Source organism: Amia ocellicauda, chromosome 6 (assembly GCF_036373705.1).
Source record: "Amia ocellicauda isolate fAmiCal2 chromosome 6, fAmiCal2.hap1, whole genome shotgun sequence".
Taxonomy (NCBI): domain Eukaryota; kingdom Metazoa; phylum Chordata; class Actinopteri; order Amiiformes; family Amiidae; genus Amia; species Amia ocellicauda.
Window position 1 is genome coordinate 1,332,093 of NC_089855.1, and position 23,068 is coordinate 1,355,160.

The 23,068-nt window shown below is 39.8% G+C and overlaps 2 protein-coding genes across 2 annotated transcripts; one reads left to right on the forward strand and one right to left on the reverse strand.

The window, feature by feature from the left end:
• Window positions 1–6,689: 6,689 nt before the first annotated feature.
• On the forward strand, window positions 6,690–9,790 carry LOC136751679 (uncharacterized). The gene is made up of 3 exons (XM_066707471.1): window positions 6,690–7,121; window positions 7,956–8,306; window positions 9,660–9,790. Exons 1-3 carry the CDS (start codon window positions 6,734–6,736, stop codon window positions 9,788–9,790), a joined length of 870 nt encoding a protein of 289 aa, XP_066563568.1. The 5' UTR covers window positions 6,690–6,733.
• Window positions 9,791–16,264: 6,474 nt separating this feature from the next.
• LOC136751680 (cytolytic toxin-beta-like) lies at window positions 16,265–21,521 on the reverse strand. Its single transcript, XM_066707472.1, has 4 exons — window positions 21,422–21,521; window positions 18,803–19,684; window positions 18,200–18,715; window positions 16,265–16,299 (listed from the first exon to the last, which is right to left on the reverse strand). The coding sequence occupies exons 1-4, from the start codon at window positions 21,519–21,521 to the stop codon at window positions 16,265–16,267; spliced, it is 1,533 nt and encodes a 510-aa protein (XP_066563569.1).
• Between the last annotated feature and the right edge of the window lie 1,547 nt (window positions 21,522–23,068).

A 23,068-nucleotide genomic window follows, 5' to 3' on the forward strand; every position in this document is an offset into this window, starting at 1 on the left:
AGGAGGCGAGTGGCTGAGGGGGAAGGAAGCAAACTCGTTTGTCCACCTTATATTAAAGAGCAGAATTGGCTAAAACATATTCCAATAAACAGAAAAATATATCCAATTCTGGCGATGTCCCCAGGCAGCTGTTTTGGTTACAGGTTCAGGAGTGGTTGAAAATGCAAATTTATTAAAAACCAACTCTGCTGATAGCTATGTTGGGTGAGTAATAGTCAAACAATTAATAATATAATAATTCTTCTGTCAAGAATCTTAATTTTGCAATCACAGTCTGTGAATACTGTGTTTAGAAAGGTTCAGAAGCTGAGCGATGGGACTGATCTGTAGGCAAATGGTGTGACAAAAAAATCATATTTAACTTTGAGAATTGTGTATTGCTGTGTGACTGATATGAGAAGTACCATGTTAAAGCTATGTATGTAACATAGAAATTTTGAGATGGTAAATGACTGCTTTCTAACTCAATGTGTCAGGGAACCAACCAGGGAGAGCGCATGCATTGACTTGATCTTTTCAAATGACCAAGATAGAGTCAGAGGGACACTAGTTAGAGAACCAATGGCAAATTGTGATCACAACTTGGTTGGCTTTGAGGCATTCTTTCAAAAAACAAGGACCAAGTCTGAAACAATGGGCTACAATTTTAGAAAAGCAAACCTTGAAGGTATGAGACGGCACTTAGAAGAGGTAGACTGGAGCACATTGAATACAGTGTCAGTTGAAAATGGATTTGTATATTTTAAGAATATAGTACTTGAGACTCAGGAGCAATTTGTACCAAAACTTAGCAAATTGAGGAGCCAAAAAACACTGGCCAAAATGGTTTAATAGAGGTATGCAAAAAAATATCAAGAGAAAGAAAATGTTGTATAGTGCATACAAAAGGGATGCAGACGAAACAAAATACATAGAATATGTTGAGCTGCAAAGAGACCTTAAGAAAGGGATCAGGAAAACAAAGTGGGAAATAAAAAGAAACATAGCTCTTGGAGCTAAAACCAATGCAAAGAGGTTTTTTTTCAATATTACCACAGCAAGCAGACAATAAAGGAGGAAGTGAAAAAGATAAAGGGCAAAAATTGAGGTATCTTGGAAAACGAACAAGACGTGGCAAATGTTCTAAATGAGTATTTCACAGAGGTTTTTACAAAAGAAAAAACAGACGACATGCCACAGGTTGACAATCAGTCCAGTCAAACCCTAAGAGAGATCAGGATAAATGAGGAGGAGGTACTAAAGGAACTAGCAGAATTAAAAACAAACAAATCACCTGGGCCAGATGGGATATTTCCAACAGTACTTAAAGAAATGAGGGAAATTATTTATAGGCCACTAAGTCAAATATTCCAAATGACACTTAGAACAGGGGATGTGTCAACTGACTGGAAGACAGCAAATGTCATACCAATCCACAAGAAAGAGGACAAAACTGAGCCAGGAAATTACAGACCAATCAGTCTCACCTGCATCACCTGTAAAATGTTGGAAAAAATGATTAGACAGAAAATAGATGAGCATCTTAATGAAAACCATATGCATAGTCAATATGGGTTTAGATGAGGCAGATCATGTCTTACTAATTTATTAGAGTTCTTTGAACATGGAACTGCAGTTGTAGATCATGTGAAAGCATATGATATGATATACTTAGATTTGCAAAAAGCTTTTGATAAGGTTCCACACCAAAGACTGATCCTCAGATTGGAAGCTGTAGGCATTCAAGTTGTAAGTAGATGGATTATGAACTGGTTGATGTATAGGAAACAGAAGGTGTCGATTAGAGGAGTTGCTTCTAACTGGAGTGAGGTTGTTAGTGGAGTTCCACAGGGATCAGTACTAGGGCCTTTTCTGCTTCTAATCTATATTAATGATCTGGACTCTGGGATAGTTAGTGTAACCGGGTTGAAATTATATTTTTACTTTTACTGTTGAAATGTCACCAAATCCTGATGAACATTGTTTTCTATGTTAAAGATGTGTTTTATTGCCAATATTTATGCCTGTATGTTGTATTCAGACCATGGTGTTAATACCTGTACTGTCACTTTAAGAGGTCGCAAGCTTTGTGTCGTCATTCATGCGACTCTCTCAGTTCGCGCCAGGCTAGCTGAGAGGAGGTAATGTATTATTTTGTTCGTCAGTTTTAAACACTGATTTCGGTTTTTGGATGATGCAAACTTTGTTTTACGCATGGATAAATGTTAGTTTTGAGGTTGTGAACAGGCTGTTAATGTGTCAATTGAGTATAAACCTTGTGAACAGACTTTTTGCAAGCTTGAAAGTAGACCTGTTTCCACGTGCTAGTCTACAGAGTTTTCTGTATTATTATCTGCTAACAGGAACTTGAGATCTGTATGCTGTGTGGGGAGGACTGCATGTGACAGAGCCTTATATATTTTTTTGTTGATTTGTACAGGTATGTGAATAATGTTCATTATAATTCATTTGGCATGGTGTTTACACTGGTTGTATTTAGCATGTAAAAGAAATTCATGTTGTCAACTACATTGAGCATTTTATAAATTTAGTTCATTTTCACATTTTTATTTAAGAGTATTTTTGCTGATAATACTAAAAGTTTATCAGTTAAGTAGATTTGTGCAGTTCGTGCCAGGCTAGCTGAGAGGAGGAACTTGAGATCTGTATGCTGTGTGGGGAGGACTGCATGTGACAGAGCCTTATGTATTTTTTTGTTGATTTGTACAGACAAATCCACTGTCCTTCCTTCATTAAAAGAGCAACCAGCAGATGGTTGTGGTCCGGGTCTTTTCTTCATTCAGCACAACAAGAACACAACGCAGAATATACAAGGGTTAACGGACGTGCATCCAACTTAACATAGAACTGTTAATAACAAGGCACATCCGTTACAATGGTACCGTGACCTTTCGAGGATTGGTCTGAAGATCGACGTCAGCTCGTTCGCCGTGGGAAGCTGCATTCACTCGCCTTTTATCATGGTCAGGTATTCCCTTGGACTGCAACCTGATGTTTATTTTTTTTGTCTTCTTAAATATAACAGCATTTAAGAGAGTACTTTACTGATGTGCAATTGATAGCTGATTGATGCGATTATCTAGATTTTTTTTTTTTTTTTTTTTTTGATGCTCTTCCGGTTTAACAATTAAGATTTTATTTTATTGGGTTTCTTTTTTACTCTCATCTTTTTTGTGTGTATCGAGTGGACTGAAATATGGCAGAGGGTTACACATATTTTGTTGAGGGTGAAGTTGGCAATAATGAGCGTGACTCTATCGTAGTCCAGTTTGGTGTGGGGAGGGGTTTGTTCTTTAGACCCTCAGAGTCCAGGACACCTGGGCCTAGTGTAATAGTGTTAGACACCCCACAGCTTACCTCTACTCGTTATGTAGATCGTGCCATGCCAAGCCAAGTTGAGCAGAATCCAGACTTGGCTCACTCATTACACAGTTAGCTGAGAAGCTAGGTGAGTCCATTACAGCTAAGCTACAATCTGACAGGTGTACACACAACGCCAGTACTCCTGTACAGCCCTCAGAGATGACATTGTGTAACATCAAGATTGTCATGCAGTCAGATGTAAGAGAGCCTCCTATATTTAGGGGTGATAAATTCACAGTTCATGAGTGGGAAAATCTTATGACTCTGTATTTGAAGAAACGAGCTATTCCAGTGATTGAGCATTCACAGGAAGTCCTGGCAAAGCTTATGGGCAAAGCAGGGGATGTGGTGAGGATAAAGCTGCGTAACAACAAATCTATTAATCATGCTGCAAATCCCCATGTGATTTTTGATATTTTGAAACAACACTTTAGCGAACTGACTTACTCAAACATGCCTTTAGCAGATTTCTACAATACATTGCCCATGCCAGGTGAAGATGCTATGGAATATTGGATACGGCTAAAAAAACAGTTGATGTAGCTGATGAGTATCTGAAAAGGCAGGGCCGAAGCATTGATAACCCAGGTCATGAAGTCAGCATGTCTTGCAGGTGTTTTCAAGTTCAAGTCTGCGGAGAAATGGTCAGCAGGTGAGATCCAAGAGAGGCTTGATGAGCACATGCAGGGACAGAAAACTCAGGCTGCAACTGTTAGGCCACTTAAATCGAGCACAGTAGAGCACAAAGTCCATTCCCAGTGTCATGTGCCTATGGCTGATAGTACACCATCCCCAAACACCACTGTACCGTCGGTGCCATCTCCGGTGCCCATGACTACTGCGAGTGTTGACAACTCTTTAGCACGATGGACCTCACTTCTGGTTTCTTCAACATCCCAATGCACGAGGATGACAAGAAGTACACAGCTTTCACAACCCCCCTTGGACTGCATGAATATAATCGCATGCCACAGGGACTGTGTAACAGTCCAGCGTCCTTCATGAGGATGATGATTGGGATTTTTGGGGACATGAACTTCACAAAACTCCTGTGTTATCTTGACGATCTTCTTGTCTTTGCATCGTCTGAGGATGAAGCCCTGTCCAGACTCCGCACAGTGTTCCAGAGGTTGCGGGAGAATAACTTTGAAACTGGCTCTGAAGAAGTGCCATCTGCTTCGAGAACAAGTCGGATTCCTTGGACATGACATTAATGGTGAGGGTGTGGAGGTCGATCCTGGCAAAGTGGAGGTCATCAACAGGATGACAGTACGAGACCTCATGGAGGACGATGAGTGCACGCCTTCTGTCCAGAGAATCAAATCTTTCCTTGGCATGATATTCTACTACCAGCATTTCATCCCAAACTGTTCCTCTATTGCGAAGCCCTTGTACTTACGGCTGGGCAGAAGAGGCGGGGATGGTTAGCTAGAGATAAGAAGCCTCTAGGTGCCTATCGCAAGCTTACTCCTGCAGACTGGTCGACGGAATGTGGAATCGCTTTTGATCGGTTGAAGACCATGCTGTTGGGATGTGTTGTGCTGTCTCATCCGGACTTTGACGAGCCATTTATTCTATCAGTCGATGCTTCATTGAACAGACTTGGAGCAGTGCTCTCTCAAGTGCCACGAGGAGAGACCAAGGCCAGACCGGTTGCTTTTGCGAGCAAGACCCTCAGTACGTCACAACGGAAGTATCTAGCTCACAGACTGGAGTTCATGGAGTGGAGTGTCTGTGAAAAGTTCAGCCACTGGCTAAAAAGCCGTAGCTTCACAGTTTGGACGGATAATAATCCACTAACTTACCTTCTAACAAAGTCAAAGCTTGACGCATGTGAAATCCGTTGGGTCTCTAAGCTTGCGTCTTACACGTTTGATCTTAAACACCTGCCCGGGAAAAGGAATGTGGTGGCTGATACCTTGAGTCGCGACCTCTTTGCGAAGCCCATTTGTCAGAGGCTGCTGAAGGAATCATATCCCACCCTGATTCAGGAAGCTAATGGGATAGAGGAGGATTCTGTGCAGGATGCTTTCAGGGTCAGTTGCCAGTCTCAAAGCTACAGATCAGGGGACCATCCAATGTTCAAGTTGGCGTATGATTCAGCCGAGATCAGAGCTCTTTGTCAGGCACACTGTGACTGGATTGATGCAGCGGAATCCAGGGCACTTTATTTGGCCCAACATGTCCAACAGCTGTTGAGTGGTCAGGATGTTACGCCCATGTTCTCCGCTCAGGAGCTGCAACTGAGTCAAGAGCAAGACTCCAGCATCTCTAAGGTGTTACCTTTCATTGCAGCCAGGAAGCGACCATCTAGGCGGGAAAGGCATGGCGCTGATTCGAAGGTCCTCAGATTGTTCAAGCAATGGGACAAGTTGGAAGTCCATGACGGGATGTTGTATCGGGTGACGAGAGATCCCGTGTCCAAGCAGAGAAGATGTCAATATGTGTTGCCTCTGAGTCTAAAAGAAAAGACATTGATGGGCATACACGATCTGGCAGGTCATCAAGGGCAGGATCGTACTCTTTCACTGGCAAGGCAGCGATTCTACTGGCCTGATATGGAGAGGGATGTGAGGGCACATGTCAGATGCTGTCAGAGTTGTGTGTTTGGGAAGTCACCGGAACCTGCTGCTCGTGCGCCCCTAGAAAGCATCAAGAGCTCTGCCCCGATGGAGTTAGTGTGCATGGATCTTTGGTCGGCGGAGGACAGTAGGCAGCGTTCTGTTGATGTCCTAGTGGTCACCGACCATTTCACCAAACTTGCCCATGCATTCCCTTGTGCCAATTGTGCCAATATCAACACAAGCCCCCCCCTCAGTCTATACATGTTATCTGCAAGAGGCGAATAGTCTTTGAGATGTCTATATATAGCAGTGTAACTGAACCTTTTAGTAGCCAATCAAATGACAGTCTAATGTGCTCAGTCCTTTCATCTATAGATTTGTAATCTTCAGTTCAGACAGAACACTTCATTGAGAAGAACAAATAGAGAAGACAAACTCTAACAGAGTACAATGAACATAATCGTATTTCTCCTTTCATTTTGCTCTAAAGCAGGTAAGGCTTAGTGTTGTTCACAAATCTGTATGACAGTCCTTAGAGAAAAAACACATTTCAAAAACAGAAAAGCATTTAAGAGCAAGAAACTACTTTTCATTAGTATACATTTAATATCTGTTGGATAAACTAAAAATCTGATAATCTTACTGTAAAATGAATTATAATAAATTGCAGATGTTTTGGTCAATGTAAACTAATTGCTGGTATATCTTTAGCTTGTGTTTCAATATGCTCTTTCAGTTGCTTTATTTATTGATACTCGTTAAGATGCAGTAGTTGAGAGCAGGAGGTCGTGTTCAGATGGAGCTGTATGTCGTCCTCCCTGCCCGACTCCCTGTGTTTTCCAGGTCTGCTTCTCTGTCAGGTGTTTGCTCAGTCCCCTTCCTCGGTGACAGTGGAGATCGGAGGGTCTGTTACCCTGACCTGCAGCGTTTCCAAGAGTTACTCAAGTGATACCTTGGTCTGGATCAAACAACCATCTGGAGGACCCTCAGCAACCATAGTATCATTTAAAAATTATGAGACTTCATTTTATCTTGGATTTAACAATAAGAAGCGCTTTGCAGTAGATAGAAGAGGTGATTATTTTAATCTCAAGATTTCCAACATTGAAGCGTCAGACGTTGCCAGATACTACTGCGGAGGAATCAGGGAAACATCAGTGAGATTCGGATCTGGAACTTCAATACGACTGAAAGGTAAGTCCAGCAATTCACTACTACTGGATTTACATTGAGTTACAGTGATACTATTTAGGCGGCATCATCTCTAAAAGGCCGTCCGCTCACTATATCATAAAGAAAGGTATTACAGGATTGTCCAAATATTCTGCCTATAAAAGCATTGTTTGTGTTTGGCTGTGTGTCACTAGATGCAGCGCTGGAGGCAGATTGAGTTGCCTGCTGCAGTACAGATCTCTCACCCATGTGTTTCTGTCAAAAAGACTAGGATCTCATTTCACAATTCTTAAAGACATTTAAAAAAATGCAGTAAAGCGCTCTTGTCAGGCCAGGTGAAACATTGTTGGTTTAAATAATGACGCGTGTATGTTAAGGATAAGTATGGCAAGGCGTTATGACATTTAATCCATAATTACTGATATCAAAAATACAATTGCTGATATCAGCAATTCATGGCACTCAGTTGTAACATTTAATCCTTAACCATATGATAATTGGTATGTATTTATGATATCAAAACTTCAATTTCTAATATCAAAAATAAAATTGATATCTACAGTACAATTAATACCATACAATACATTTGTATTTTTGATATCAAAAATGCATACTAATTAACATACATTTTCAGGTACATTTATATAGGAATTGTTTTTGTATGAAATTAGGAAAATTATTTAAAAATAAAACATAAAATAATATAATTATTACACATTAAACATAAACAGTCAAAATGTAAAGATTCAGATTACTTTACTTAGCAACACAATATAAACTGTATATTAAAAAAAACCTTACATTACAGATTCAGGCTGCAATGTGTAACTGTAAACCATATTGTCACTCTCTCAGGCTCAGGGTCCGTCAGCAGGAGAGTGGAGCAGCAGCCGGCGTCTGTCCCCGTCCAGCCAGGAGACAGTGTGACTCTGCAGTGTACAATACACACTGAGACCTGTGCAGGAGAGCACAGTGTTCATTGGTTCAGGCATGGCTCAGGAGAAGCCCTTCCAGGACTCATTTACACCCATGGGAACAGGAGTGATCCGTGTGAGAGCAGCTCTGAGCCTGGGCTTCCTGCACAGGGCTGTGTCTATGAGCTCCCCAAGAGGAACCTCCGCTCCTCTGACGCTGGGACTTACTACTGTGCTGTGGCCACATGTGGGCAGATCCTGTTTGGCAACGGGACACGGCTGGACATTGCAGGTAAAAAAATATATATTATGTTAATAATACCTGTGCATATCTTTATTAATAACACAATATTAAAAATCAGAGTGGAGATGGAAAACTCTATATTAGTACTAGACATAAAAATAAATTAACAAACAAATAATAAACATAATCTTAATTAGAACTTTCTTAAATTCCCTACCATTGCTGCAACTAATAAACGTGAATAAAACCTGCTTCATGTCTGCACTGTGTGAGTCGCTTTGATTAGTCTGGGTATAGAAATGGAGCCCAAACGTTGAACTGCTTCTTTCCAAGACCTGCTTAGCCATCAGACTGTGAACAATGTGCTCATTGCAGGAGGACATCACTCAAACATGGAAACAGGTGATCTGTTACTTTTGTTTCTGTCATTTTCTAAACTATCACAGTCTTCTTCTTGGTCACCAAACTTTTTTGTGTTAAAATTGTTTAGTCAACTATGTCAAATGTGTAGATATGAATATAAATATTGTGTTCATTTGAAAAGTGCTCCTCATGTCAATGTCAGGCAACAACAGTCCGCCTGACATGTATGTGTGACAGTTTAAGTTCCTGTTCATTCATTCGCCGGAGAAGAGGGCCTTAGATAAACCACACTCGCAGTCGCAGAAAATAATAATAGATACAGGGTTCAGGGAAATGTTCCTCACTCAGCAAAACCACAGCAGCGGGACTAAACTGCTGCCAACTTACACTGTGATCGTATAGTGATATTGTGATATATTCAACAGCTCCTTAGAAACAGTTATCCCTCATAAAACAGGGCAATACCTGTATTAACACTAAATAAATACTCCCAAGAGAACAATTCAGATTGAAATAAAATATTCCTCCACCCAATACACTTCAGCTGAGCAAAGGGAAACAATGCCCGCTAACGGAGCTGCATGACCTCGACACAGAGAAACGCACAATACACACGTAGAAAATACATGTACATGAAAATACATCTCTCTCTCTCTCACTGACTAGGAAGAGTGAATCAATGTTTGTGTAAAGCATTAAGTGTAAGACACAGACTTTGGTAATGTGACCTTATAAACGAGTGGAATTAGTGATTCATGTCTTTGTTTAAACAGAATTCAACCAGGCAATAAACACTGGACAAGGCACACATAAGCACTACTACACACTGTGTAGCTTACTGGTGACGTGTGTGTTAAGTATGTAACTGATGCTTCATTGAGTTCATGCTGACAATAACGGGGCTGCTGTCCTCTGGAGCTGTAGAGCCCTGTGCCCTCAGATCAGTGTGCTGCTATGGCTCTCCATCCTGAGGAGCGCAGGGTGCAGCTCTGAGTGATGATCATTTCCACAGCAGTGACTGCATCGCTGTCTCATCAGGTGACCAGGCGGAGACACTGGAGCCACTTGAGCGGCCCTGTGCCGCCCAGCTGAGTGTGCTGGCGTGGCTCTCCATGGTGAGGACGGCTGCTGCTGCTGCTGCTGGCTGTGATCTACTGCAGAGGACCTGAGCGCTGAGGGCTGATCTGATCTGGGACCCAGAAGAAATACAGGGGCCCCGAACACCAGGGGCCGAGCAGAGCCACTGGACCAGCACCTGCACACGCCTCCCTCTTCTGTTACATTGACATATACTGTTCACACACTTGTCTTTTAAATGTATATATATCATAAATAATGAGTATAGCTGGAGGTATTTTTATTTCAGGTTGAAATGTTTTCCTTTATTGCAGGCTTTGTTATATTCTTTTTACACTTAATAAAATGAACCATTGAAAACAAACTCCTGAGACAGTGTGACTGGCACTGCTCTTCCTGTGTGAACGAGAGTGAGAACGCACTCTGTTCTCATGTGCCGCAGGATTGGTCTCATTGTCATTGCACTGGGCATTTTATAAAGTCTGCTTCTTCCTTTAATGACATGATACTGAAATGAATAAGAGTGTCATTGTTAGTGCTTTACACTGACGTTAGTCCACTATAGTCAGTGTGTGAGAGAGTGTGTGACACAGACCCAGAGCCGCGTTACTTCCTGTGTCTGTACTGAGAGAGTGAAGGACTTGAGCTGCATGATGTGTGAGCAGCTCCAGGGTAACATTTTCCTTTAACACATTTGAACCTCTTTCTCTTCAAAGACACTCATGTGATGTTTTTAACTGACAGCTGTAGCAACACAGGCCCTCATTTCCTTCATGACATGTTATTAGTACTGCATTATTATTTGTACTGTATTGTTGACGAACATGAACGACAAACCTCAGCAGCAGACTCAGTGCTTCAGGATGACTGTCTTCAGGTCACACAGCGTCACTCTTTATTGTGTTTATAGGTGCAGGATATTGAATACGAGCATATTTGTATTGATAGTTAATATTTATTATAAATAGCACACACAGTGGGGCAGTACTAAGAAGGTGAACAGTTGTAAATGGGTAATTTGCCACAGGTGTAATGGACGTTGATCATGAAAGTGTCATTAGAAGAGAGGAGCTGTGAGCACGGTGCACGGATTGAGGCTCCACTCAGAGATGAGGCGTGTGAAGCGGGTATAACATGACATGAAGGATATATAGGTGGTGGATTCACTTTTAAAGCCTTTACTCAAAGTATTGGAGATGACAGATACAAAAAGTGTTTCCTCTCTCTCTCTCTCTCTCTCTCTCTCTCACTGTCTACCCCCCCCCACCCTTCACAGAGGCTCAACCAGTCTCTCTTAGACAGAAATATCAATCGATCAAGGACAACCATACTGATACTGGTACAGTTAACACTAAATATAATTTTAATTCACTAGTATATTTTTATAATAAGAATGTTACTACTATTATTATATACCTAGCTTTATAATTGTTCTTTTTTTAATTTCTATTAACAAATTCAAAGGCTGTTCTTACACCTGATAGACGAGTGAGCAGTGGAAATATGGCTATGGATGATGCCCCTTGTCATACTGCCTTAGTGCCTTTATTATGTTAATGACAATGCCACTGTTTAAGAAAATATTTCTTAATTCTCAAATACTTTTGTAATGCATAACAAATAAAAAAACAGTTTATGTATAAGAATACTCTGCAAGTCATGTTTTTTTTTTTTAATATCCAATTGTGCAAGTAAACTGTTACCTTAAATCTGTTAATTACTTAATTGAATGGAACTGCTTTGATTTTGGATTCTTAAACCATCTGTGAGTAAGTCTTACTAAAAGCGTGGATTATCAATCTTAGTTTGTCACCCGTCTGTATACCACTACAGTAAACCGAGCACAAAGTAATCTTTCCCCAGAGATCTTTTTAAGTAAAAATATATTAACAGTTCCTAATATTGGTATTACAAAGGGAAATAGCATATATATATATATATATATATATATATATATATATGTTATATATATGTACGTACACACACACAAACACAGGGGCTTCAGCTCCCCCGGAATTTAAAGTACTGGGGCTCACCCCTTAACCTTAACAACATTTACATATACCGGAGAAATCAGCGTCGGCCCCCCTCCCTCCGGTCTTTCAGGAGAAAACACTGTCAGCCCCCCTGCTCTCCCCTCGCTCTTATCGGAGAAACCACCTTCAGCACCACTATTTTTTATCTGACACTGGTCGTAGGGGTTTCAGCCCTCTGCGCCTATGCACACACACATATATACACCGATCAGCCATAACATTATGACCACTGACAGGTGAAGTGAATAACACTGATAATCTCGTTATCATGGCACCTGTCAGTGGGGGGGATATATTAGGCAGCAAGTGAACATTTTGTCCTCAAAGTTGATGTGTTAGAAGCAGGAAAAATGGGCAAGCATAAGGATCTGAGCGACTTTGACAAGGGCCAGATTGTGATGGCTAGACGACTGGGTCAGAGCATCTCCAAAACTGCAGCTTTTGTGGGGTGTTCCCAGTCTGGAGTGGTCAGTACCTATCGAAAGTGGTCCAAGGAAGGAAAAGCGGTGAACTGGCGACAGGGCCATGGGTGGCCAAGGCTCAGTGATGCACGTGGGGAGCGAAGGCTGACCCGTGTGGTCCGATCCAACAGACGAGCTACTGTAGCTCAGATTGCTGAAAAAGTGAATGCTGAATGCTGGTTGTGATAGAAAGGTGTCAGAACACACAGTGCATCGCAGTTTGTTGCGTATGGGGCTGAGTAGCCGCAGACCAGTCAGGGTTCCCGTGCTGACCCCTGTCCACAGAACTGAACCACGGAGCAATGGAAGAAGGTGGCCTGGTCTGATGAATCTGCTAATAATTATTTTATTGATAGATTTTCTTTATATCTTGGAATCAACATGCATAAGTTCATCTCCTGCACTGAGAGACAATACAATTAATTAAATCAACATAAATGAGAAGAGTAAAAGGCAACCCCCCATGAAACGTATCCGACACCTGCCACTGTGTTAACAGTTTAGGGGTATTGGGGTATTATTCAGAGAATAGTGTGTGTGCAATTGGGAAAAACTGTAATATACATACAAATAAAATAAATATATACATACATGTTGTTCATATATCTTGTATTTTGAAAACATCATGAACATATGAAACATCAATCTATCTGTCCATTATCATTCCACTTGTCCTGGTGAGGGTCATGGCAATATGAAACATGTTTTTTTTGTATATACAAGTATATTAATCTTTATTCTAACTTTATGGTTTACTATAAAATATTTATAATAATATATATGTTGTATTATATTAAACTATTAACATGAGATAGAAGGTTATATTGTGCTGGAAAATGCTTCACTTAAACACAATTACAAATTAAACATTACTCAAATAATGACGGAAACACAAATATTCTCATCTGTGCTGTTATTGAATAGAGTCATTCATTTGACAAGTTCTCATCAGGTTGCATTTCAAATTAAAACACAAATGAAAAGACTTCCAGTTTGTACTTGTCTTGTACAGTGTGCTGTATGGTAGCTCTCAACAGGATATATACTGCATTGTTTTGTACAGTATAGCAGCAGTAGCACGCAAGACATTACAGATTTGGAGATTTCATGTGTAAAATTGTAGAAGTAACTTAAAATCTTTATGAATTTAAAATGTCTAATTAAGCACATTGTTAATTGACAGCTCAGTTGGAATAATGTACCCACAGTTTTAGTAAGTTAACAGATGATTGAATCAGATGCATACAACTAGGATTTGCTTGTGGATTTTGATCAGTTGTTTTAGAGTGCTGGATCTAAATACAGTATGTCATATATCTAAACTTACACTTTTCCCATCACTTTCAAAATGATTTACTTATTCAAACATAACAAGTAAAAATGATTAAAATTAATACAAATTGATAAAAGCTGAATGATTCACAACTTGAGTAAAATGAGTAAATGCTTAAAATGTATATGAATATAAGGAGTAACATGATAAAAAATAATAAATTGATACAGCAAACAAGTCTCTAATTTATGAATACATATTAAATAACTAAATAAAAAGCTAATCGATGCTCATGATTTTCTATAATGGATAACATGATTAGAAATAATACAATGGATACAATATACCAGGGGTTCTCAACCCTAGTCCTGAAGCCCCCCTACCCTGCTTGTTTTTGTTCCAACCGAGTTCTCAATTACTTAATTGAACCCTGAACTTAACTAATAATTTTCCTAATCAGAGCTTTTAAAATATTTTTTAAACTGTTAGTGATTTCAGGTTATGTGTCAAATTGGATAAGGAACTTTTTTTATAAGCTGAACAATTTAAAAAAGTCTAAGTAAGCAAATTATTAGTTCAACTGAGGGTTAAATTAAGTACTTGAGAGCTTGCTTGCCAATGTGATGAGCTTAATGAGTAAATGCTTAACAATGCTGTGTGAATACAATTATTTAAAATAATTAAAATGGATACAATTAATACAATAAACTAAATTATTTAAAATAATTAAAATTAAAAAAAAAAATGATGCAATGAACTAAATAAGCAAATACATAGCAATTATGTATGTAATTATTGGAGATTAATGAGTCAATGAAATCCAGGGCATCACTCCAAAAATAATTAATAACCAATACAGAAAACTACTAAAAAGCAAAATACAGTAGCATAACAGTAGCTTTAGTACTGTAACACATGGGTTCTCAACTCTTGTCCTGGGACCCACTGACCTGCTGTTTTATGTTCCAATCCAGCTCTTAGTTACGTAATTGAACTAATCATTTGCTTTGACTTGGTAGGTTAGCTTACAAAAAGTTGAAGAATTCAAGTTCCTTATATCATTGTATATGTAACATGAAATCTCCCAACTGTTTAAAATCATGAAAAAGTTCTGATTAGGCAAATTATTAGTTCCATTTAGGATTCAATTAAGTAATTGAGAGCTCTGCTGGAACAAAATTCAGGAGGACAGTGGGTCCCCAGTACTAAGGTTGAGAACCCCTGCTGTGACATATACTGATCATCAAAGGAAACATATCACTTATTCACTAGATGTGATCGAAAAATGACAAACTGTTTTAGAGCAGGTGCAGTGGTTTTATTGTGCTGATTAACAATTGACATTCTACCGTCTCAAGTTATGGGGGGGACTGGGGATACTGTGAAAGCCACAAGCTAGTAGTGTGTACATCAAGAAGATGCTGCAAAATGATTTGTGGATCTTGGCCAGGTGACTCTTGGTCTCCCAGTTCATGGCCTGTCATTGTCTGGTTATACTGTCTCGCCAGGTTTGAAATTGCTGGCCTTGAGCACCCAAGATGGCGAGCCACAGTACGCTGCCCTAGTCCAGCTTCCAACAATGCACAAAGGCGCTGCTCTCTTGACAGACATAGCTTTTATTCAAACTTGCAGTTCAACAGCTGAAATCACTCCATACCCAGTGTCCAATCAACTGTCTCACTAATTAGGTGATTAAGTGCATATTCTTAAGTCATAGTCACTCCAGCGTGTCTCATGGTCGAGGATGAATGATCAAGTGATTAAAAAGAAACCAAACATATTTCATCAATGTCCATAATTAAACAAATAAATGTGTTATAGCTGTGATGAGTTTCTTTTGATGCTCAGTATACTTACAACAGCTATACCAGGAGCCTGAATTTGTCGAGTCTCTTGCAGAAAAGAAGAGAATTTCTGAACATATATCAAGGATCAAGTTCAATCAGGTCTCATCTTTCAATTTAGTCCAATTTGCTTTTATTTTATCATATTGACAGGCTTCTAGTCTCTGTTTACGAATACTGACAATCCTCTACAGCAGAGGTGGCCAACCCTGGTCCTGGAGAGCTGCAGGGTCTCCTGGTTTTTGATTTACCCCCAAGAAATGAATGAGTTAATTGACTTAATGACTGCAGCAAGACATACACAAATACACATTTACAAATAACCCACACCCTTTGACAAATTGGCTATATTTCATATAACTTATAATTCTTACAAATGAATACTGCTTAAAGCCAATGACACATTCATTTTATGAAATGGTTAATAGTATCACTTGTTCCTAGGTAGACAAGTGCACACAAAGGGAAAATGCAGTCCTGAATAACCTTTGATTCAACTTCTTTTTTTGTGGTTAAGAAGCTTTTATTTTGAGTCCATTTGTGTCCTATCACGGTTGCCTCGGGGGAGGACAATAAGCTTAGGAGAAAGGACCCAAGTGGAGATCTCATACAATGAGCAGACAGAAGCCAAGGAGAAATCAAAGGCATGGTTGAGGTCACAGGCTAAGGTCAAAATCCAGGTGGTCAGGAGAGACGGGGGAGAGGGAGAGGGCTTGGTGATACAGGTAGAGCTAACAACACTTCACCCAGGGTGAGGGCAGTGAGGCCTTTATAAAGGAGAATCAGAAACTAGGAATGCAGGAGTAGAACCAATGAGAGCAGAGGACAGGAGCAGAAGTGCACAAGGGTGTGGAGGAATGTTAATTGACAGAATGAAAAAAGGAAAGCAGTGAAGGGAGCAGGAAAAGGCAAGGGAACATTGGTGGCCTCTAGTGGGGAAAGAGGGTCAGGGCTAGGGAACTGTGACGTCCTCTCGAAACTTGCAGTCTGTCACGTACACAACAAAGCAAAATACAGTGATGTATGATAAGGCCTGTTAATAATAAAATATGAACCACAGACAACACTGTCACTGAACTGCTGTGGACAGTGATAACTTCTTTTTGTTACTGGTGTGTGCTGTAGTTCTCAGGGATGGTTGTTAGTAAACTGGTTTGTTCTGGATTTAACTAACTGTTTTTTTTCAATGGAACATTAACCCCCAATTGCCATGAATACAGATAAGCATTTTTCATATATGCATAAACTAGCATAATTGAATGCGTATAATACTCTTAGTAATGTTGCACGGTAATCCATGTACTTGTTTTTACATAATAATGGTAATAAAAAGATTAATTGTAAAACGATAGTACAAAAATAAGGCACATCCCAGCCTTAGTAAATATGATTCTTTAAGAAAAGCTATTATATGTCTATATATTAATTTGCAAGATTAGAAAAATCAGTTAGGGGATAGCAATGTCCAGTGGATTATCAGCAGTTAAAGAAGTGCAGGCCATTGCATTAAGACAATAATTGTACTTGAAGGGTTTACCCACAAATAGCCACATTTCGTGACCCATTTAGCTAATTGAAAAAGGCACCAAGATCATGCAGTGTAATTTCCCAGCGTTCTACCACCTGGGAAACATCTTCATCCTCATTGCCATGTATAGTACATAATCCTGATTTACTAAACTGAAAAACACTCTGAACACACGAATATCCCTCTACAAACTTAAGGACTGGGAGCTCATTGTTTTCAGAGCAGGTTGTAAAAATGACTATGTCACCTTAGCACTGGTCTTCATTGTCAGAAACTGGAGAACCAGTCTCTTTTCTTTGGTAAATTTCGCAGGTTCTCCCAAAAGCTTGAACAATTGCAGGTGGAGATTTAACACCCAAGGAAGATTCAACTACAAAGCAGATGGTGTTGAGGTCATCAGGAATTCCAGGCATATGAAAGAAATCCCTGATTTGTTCATCAATCAAATTGTTCTGAGAACTCCATTCTCCATATCCTGGAGCATCAATTATAGTGAGAGAGTAAGGGATTCTAAACCCATCTTGATAATTGATTTCATAAGCTGTAATCCACTGTGTCTCTGCTTCATCTTCAGAACTGCCTGGGTTTCCATTGGTTATTGTGAATCTGCAAATGTCTCCACAACCAACTCCTAAGATGTAATTAACCATTGCGTTAATCAATGTGCTTTTGTCAACTCCTCGGATCCCAAGGAGAAGGATCCTTCTTTCCTCACGATTTTCATCTTTTTCCCCCAAAGTGCACCGTTTGTAATATCGATGTTCATCCATAATCTCCTCCTCCAGGTGAAGTTTATAAATACGGGGCTTTTCCCTGCTTATCAATGTGCACTCTACTGCAAACCCAAACCTCCAATCTGTTTTTACTACCAACTCATTGCTTGGGATGCCCAAACCAGCTTCCCCACAATCTGCCGCTACTCTGATGGTATAGCTTGTGTTTGGCATCAGATTCCAAATTTGGAAAGTGCAGTATTGGTCTCCCTCTCTCTCCCAAGCCATTGTTGTGACCCATGTTTCTTCTCCTTCATTTTTGTACTCAATTCTGTAGTTACATACACTGAGCCCAAGTCCTATTGCATCTGGTTCCTCCCACATTATCTGAATGACTGTCTCTCCTCACATGCAGTGAATTCAGTGGGTGGGCTAGCTGGATATGTGGTCACAATCTCACAGGTGTCACTTGTTACACTCACTCCGGGTTTGGTAACTGCTTTGTATCTGAACTGGTATTTGGTATGTGGAGTCAAATCAGAAACTGTGAAAGTCTCTGTATTGTCATGTGTGAATACAGATTCACAGTGCTCTTGACCTGACGGTGATGTATATTCCACATTGCATTTTGTTGTCTCTTCTGCACCATATTTAGGTGGCCTTAGCTTGAGGGTGATACTGTTATGTGATCTTTCAACGACCAGTGGGACATCAGGTTTAGATGGGGGCTTGAAGTCAGTTTTGTCCAGCCTCCCTTCCTCGTATAGGTAGATAGACAGTCCAGGATGATCTGTGTTACTTTCAGAAGATATAAGAAATTTGGTTTTCCCATTCTTGTTGGTGTCCACAAACTCTAAAAAGTGCTTGGCCAGTTTCCTCATGCGCTGGGACACTTCTACATTGCTGAACCATAGCTCTTGCATTCTACCAGATGAGCCTGTTTCTGGGACTTGATTATCACCTTCCTGGGGTTTAAGGTAGTTTGAGAGCTCCTTCAGGTAGGGCTCATCCCCGTGCAGTGAGGTGAAAACCAGGCAGAGAACATTCTCACCCAAAGGGTCTAAGATCACCTCCTCAAGCTCACTCTTCCTGGCCAAAACTCTGATGTCTTTCATCATTGTCAGGTAGGCTTTTACCACATTCTTCTCTGTCTCTTTGTCTTCTAATCATGCAATGAGAGAAGAATCTCTGAAAGGGGACAATTCTTTATTTTCCAAGATTTTTGCCAGCGAACACTCTTCTTGTCCACCTCCACGGATTTGAGGCAGGACCATAGCCAAGTCCTTCTGGAATGTCAGTTCTTTGAAGTGGCGTGCCTTTCTTTTGATCACATGGAACTTGGCAGAGACCTCGTCATTGCATTGCATCTCATAGTTCCCCAGCTGTTCCAAGACTCCTTGTGAATGGTATACTAACTCAACACTGATATCATGAACTAACTTGGCAGCCAGATTATTCAGAAGCTTCAATGGGTAAAGCCAGACCTTAATTGGCACTGCATGTTCTTTGTCTGGCCCTAGCATGTTCGGAAGCTTAGAATACACTTGGATGGCTTCTTGGAAAGTGACCGGATTGGATTCAAGCTTGAAATCTCCATAGAAGGTACACTTGATTTGGTCGACTTTTGCCTTCTCTGCATTAGAGACAGCAACAGACCCTTTGATTTCTGCTTCGGCCAAGCCCATCATTTTGATTGCTCCCTCCATACTTCCCTGGACTGTTTTCTTGTTCTCGTTCGAAGCGATTTCCCGATCAAAGACAAAGAAAGCCTGGGCTCCATAAAGCACACCTGTGACCACATGTGTGGCTGTGCCCTGGTCAAACACATCATTGTATGCAATGTGTTTCGTACCCAACTGGCTCATAGTCAACTGCTCAAATCTGGTGGTGGTGTGGTACTGCAGTGTGATGCGAGCCTGGTTCTTTGATGATTTGCTGTCATTGAAATAGCTAGCAGACCCCTTAACACTGATCATTCCACCCAGCAGGCTCACTTTTAAAGAAGCTGACACATCCAACGAAGAAGCTTTCTCCTCAATAGAGTCTACCATGATAACCTGAAAATATGTGTTGCGCTGAGAGCGAATGTCAATGGAATCCCGAATTTTGTTCAGTTCCCATAGTGTGATCCCTGCAACAAACACACATACACTATATTACTACAGGGTGGTTATGATGCCATGAACTGTTAAGCTGAATGTGTGGTGGTATGAAATTTCAGGGTGATTTCTGATGGTTTATTTCATATTGTTTTATGTATTCAAATTATTATGGTTCAGAACATTGAAACTAGGGGTCGGACCAAATCAAAGTTTGCATTTGTCGATCGATGCTGTAGACTCTTTTCCGGTAGTAAAACAAAAACAAATGACAAGCGAATTATCCCCAGAACAGATCTAGCACTTTTCGACCATCAAAATTGAACTTTTGAGTGGACACTAAAAATGGGTGGAAACGAGGGAGTGGTTTGATATCGCCCAACAAAATCAAAAGATTTTCGTTGATAATTCACGTTGATAACCTTTCGCATGACCTGATTTTATAGCCGAAAACTATTGACTATATAAGGAAAATGTTTAAAAAAATACCATTCCAAGTTTTCTATTAAGAAAATAATGCCAGCCAACCCTCCAAACCGCTCCCCTGACTCCATATATCAAACACATGCACACAAAACATTCATAATTTACAGTACAAAAAATATGATATGATTTATTACTGTTATTAATAGTAAAAATGAACATGCGCACACAGGTATATTTTTTTCTTGCACAGTTTATCATTTGAAAAAAAAAAAAAATTTTTAAGACAAAAAGCTTCTTTGGATCAGTGTCCCACTCAGTGATGGTACAGCACTTTTTCTTTTTTATCCATTTTTATTTTTGAAGTTCGCTATGCCTCTTTGTTGTTGTTTTTTAATTCTCCCTTTCCCCTTATCATCTGTGAGGTCACCTGCTTCAGTATGCATTTCTTAAAGGCACAGTGCCCTATTGCAGTGAAGCTTGCACTCCATTAAAAACTGGGACAAAGATGGGTAACAACTGAATATTACGGTTCAAAAGAGGCCTATCCAGTGTTTTTAACAGTATTGTTCTTAGGTTGCTTGACAAGCAAAACATTGACTCATTTTACAAGTCAATTTTTTTTAAATAACTTTGGAGGATCGTGGATGTTATAAACACGGGCAAAATCATTAATTCCTAAAAACACACAAATGCCTGAAAAAATTAACATTTTTCGAACACAAACACAAAAAACTATACTCTGCGTAACAAACACATTAAATGTCTGCACAAAATATACTACTTTTAATACATTAAATGCCAGGGTTTTTTGAGGAATAATTATTATTGATGAAAAACATTCTGCAAGTAAGTCACTGTTTGAATCGGGTTGCTTTTCCTGATCCAGCCTCTTTTAGAAAGACCGGAAACGTAAGCACTGATTGGTCAGAAGCTGCTCTCTTGTGCCTTCCTAATTTGATTCCGAAACAGTCGAAAGCTCTCTCCGCCCCTCTCGACAGTTGGGAATGGCTTGATTTGGTTCCGGGATAGCTATTAAGTAGTCGAGAGAAGGTCAATAGTGTGGAGTTGTGGTTAGGGCTTTGGACACTTAACCAGAGTGTTACGTGTATATAGTATTACATATTACATGTGTGTATCAGCTAAACAATTTAGAATATCTGATTAAGAAAATGTAGTTCAACTGAAGGTTCAATTAAGTAATAGAGAGCTTAGTTAGAACACAAACTAGCAGTATAGACGGGGCTCCAGGAGCAGAGTTTGCAAACACTGGACCTGACTCTTCAGGTTGGTGTTATTTGATTGGGCATGACCCCATGGTAGATGTTTGCCATTATCACAGTTACCTGGAATAAGTGAGTCACTTTGACAGTCATACAGCATCCCCAGATGGAAGGGCTGTCCAAGAGTAGCCAGCTCCACCGTGTCAGTCTTATCTCCAGACATTGAGGTATTGCTTGAGATCCTGAGGGGGAAACCGGAGTTTGGAAAATGCAGTTCAATGGGAAAATTCAAATTTTCAACACGGTGCAATCTCCCCAGTGTAATGCTTGAACAGAAAGAACAAAAACTTTGACTACTTGTGTGTTAAATGTTCCTATACATTCACAAGGTTTCACATGTACCAATCATAACTAAATTTCCCATCATCCTCTTGCTCACATATGTATGAAAAACTTCCTCTTTCATGGTTAAATGACCGCAACAGTTTGGACGCAGTGCTTCTTACTCCAAATGAACTACATTGGGAGCAGAAAAAGGCACTGGTATGAACATTTCCGTGCAGTGCTGCTCACAGTGCAATATTTACTTTTATGCAGGCACTCCCTATGGAGAACAAGGGTGCTTCTATTGAAATGTACATCTACACAGAACTTTGCAGGTAAATAGTATGGTACAGTGGTTTTCAATCCTGGTCCTGGAGTAGCACTGCCCTGCTGGATTTTGTTCCACCTGATATTTCAAGTTCCTTATACAATTTTATACATATCTGGGAATTATTAGTTAATTAAGAGCTCAGTGGGAACAAAAACCAACAGGGCAGTGGTACTCAAGGACCAGGATTGAAAACTACTGGTATAGTACATTGTTAGCACATGTAGAACCCATGTATATACCCTGCTATACCTTTAACACCGAAAATGCCAATTGAGAACACAGGCTGCTTGTTTGTTCTAATTGTTTAGGTAAATGTACTTAAGCTGAGTCAACTATAATTCGAAGAAGTTTTGTGAACGCAGTGTGGAGGCAGGGTGAGACGCGAGGACTATTGGGAATTTGTATTGATGGAAAATTGGCTGCTGTTTAAATTGCATTGAGAAGTTCTCTCTGCTTGTGCCCTTTTTAAATTGTGTGTCCTCTGAGCTCCACAGCTGAAGTATTCGTGGTAGATACATACCAAATTCAAACTGTTATTATTAGCTGTATTCTCCATGCTCCATGTTAGGGCAATGTGTATGTGTTCTACTATTCTGTATGTGTTTTTAACTGTGGTTAATTATTTTAAGGTTGTTGTAACAATGAATTGGTTAATTTGTTTAATTTTTAAAATTATTTTCTACTTATGTTTTGGTTTTGTTTGATTCACCTTTGATATTCATTTTGGTTTGATTATGTGTTGTGGTACATGCTGCTGCTAATGGCTGTGCCTTTTTATTGAATCTGACAATTGCTGTTACATTCAAACAATTGCTGCTATTTTCAAACAATTGCTACTACACTTAAATGTGTTACATTGGAATAATTGCTGTTAAATTGACCTGTCCTTTGTGCTAATAAACCTTCTAAACTTTTCTCTTGGTAATGTGTTTGGGCTTGATGCTGGTACTTGTATGAGTCCTTGCCCAATAAGAAAAAGAACCTTAACGATGGTTGTCCTCTTCTTCCTATTACCATTTGGGAGTGGCATTGTGGCTACAAATAAATATAAGCCTGCTACACACATGGTACTGTAAAACGTCTTTATCTTGAAAAACAGTTCTATATGAGATAAC

Excerpts from the sequence above, each read along its gene's own strand:
- LOC136751679 (XM_066707471.1), top strand. The coding sequence starts at position 6,734 with ATGTCGTCCTCCCTGCCCGACTCCCTGTGTTTTCCAGGTCTGCTTCTC. Across the intron at positions 7,122-7,955 it reads AACTTCAATACGACTGAAAG|GCTCAGGGTCCGTCAGCAGG; the intron begins GTAAGTCCAGCA and ends TCACTCTCTCAG. Across the intron at positions 8,307-9,659 it reads GACACGGCTGGACATTGCAG|GTGACCAGGCGGAGACACTG; the intron begins GTAAAAAAATAT and ends CTGTCTCATCAG.
- LOC136751680 (XM_066707472.1), bottom strand. The coding sequence starts at position 21,521 with ATGTCTGGAGATAAGACTGACACGGTGGAGCTGGCTACTCTTGGACAG. Across the intron at positions 19,685-21,421 it reads AAGTGACTCACTTATTCCAG|GGATCACACTATGGGAACTG; the intron begins GTAACTGTGATA and ends TGTTTGTTGCAG. Across the intron at positions 16,300-18,199 it reads GCTAAGGCCACCTAAATATG|ACTGCAAGTTTCGAGAGGAC; the intron begins GTGCAGAAGAGA and ends TGTACGTGACAG.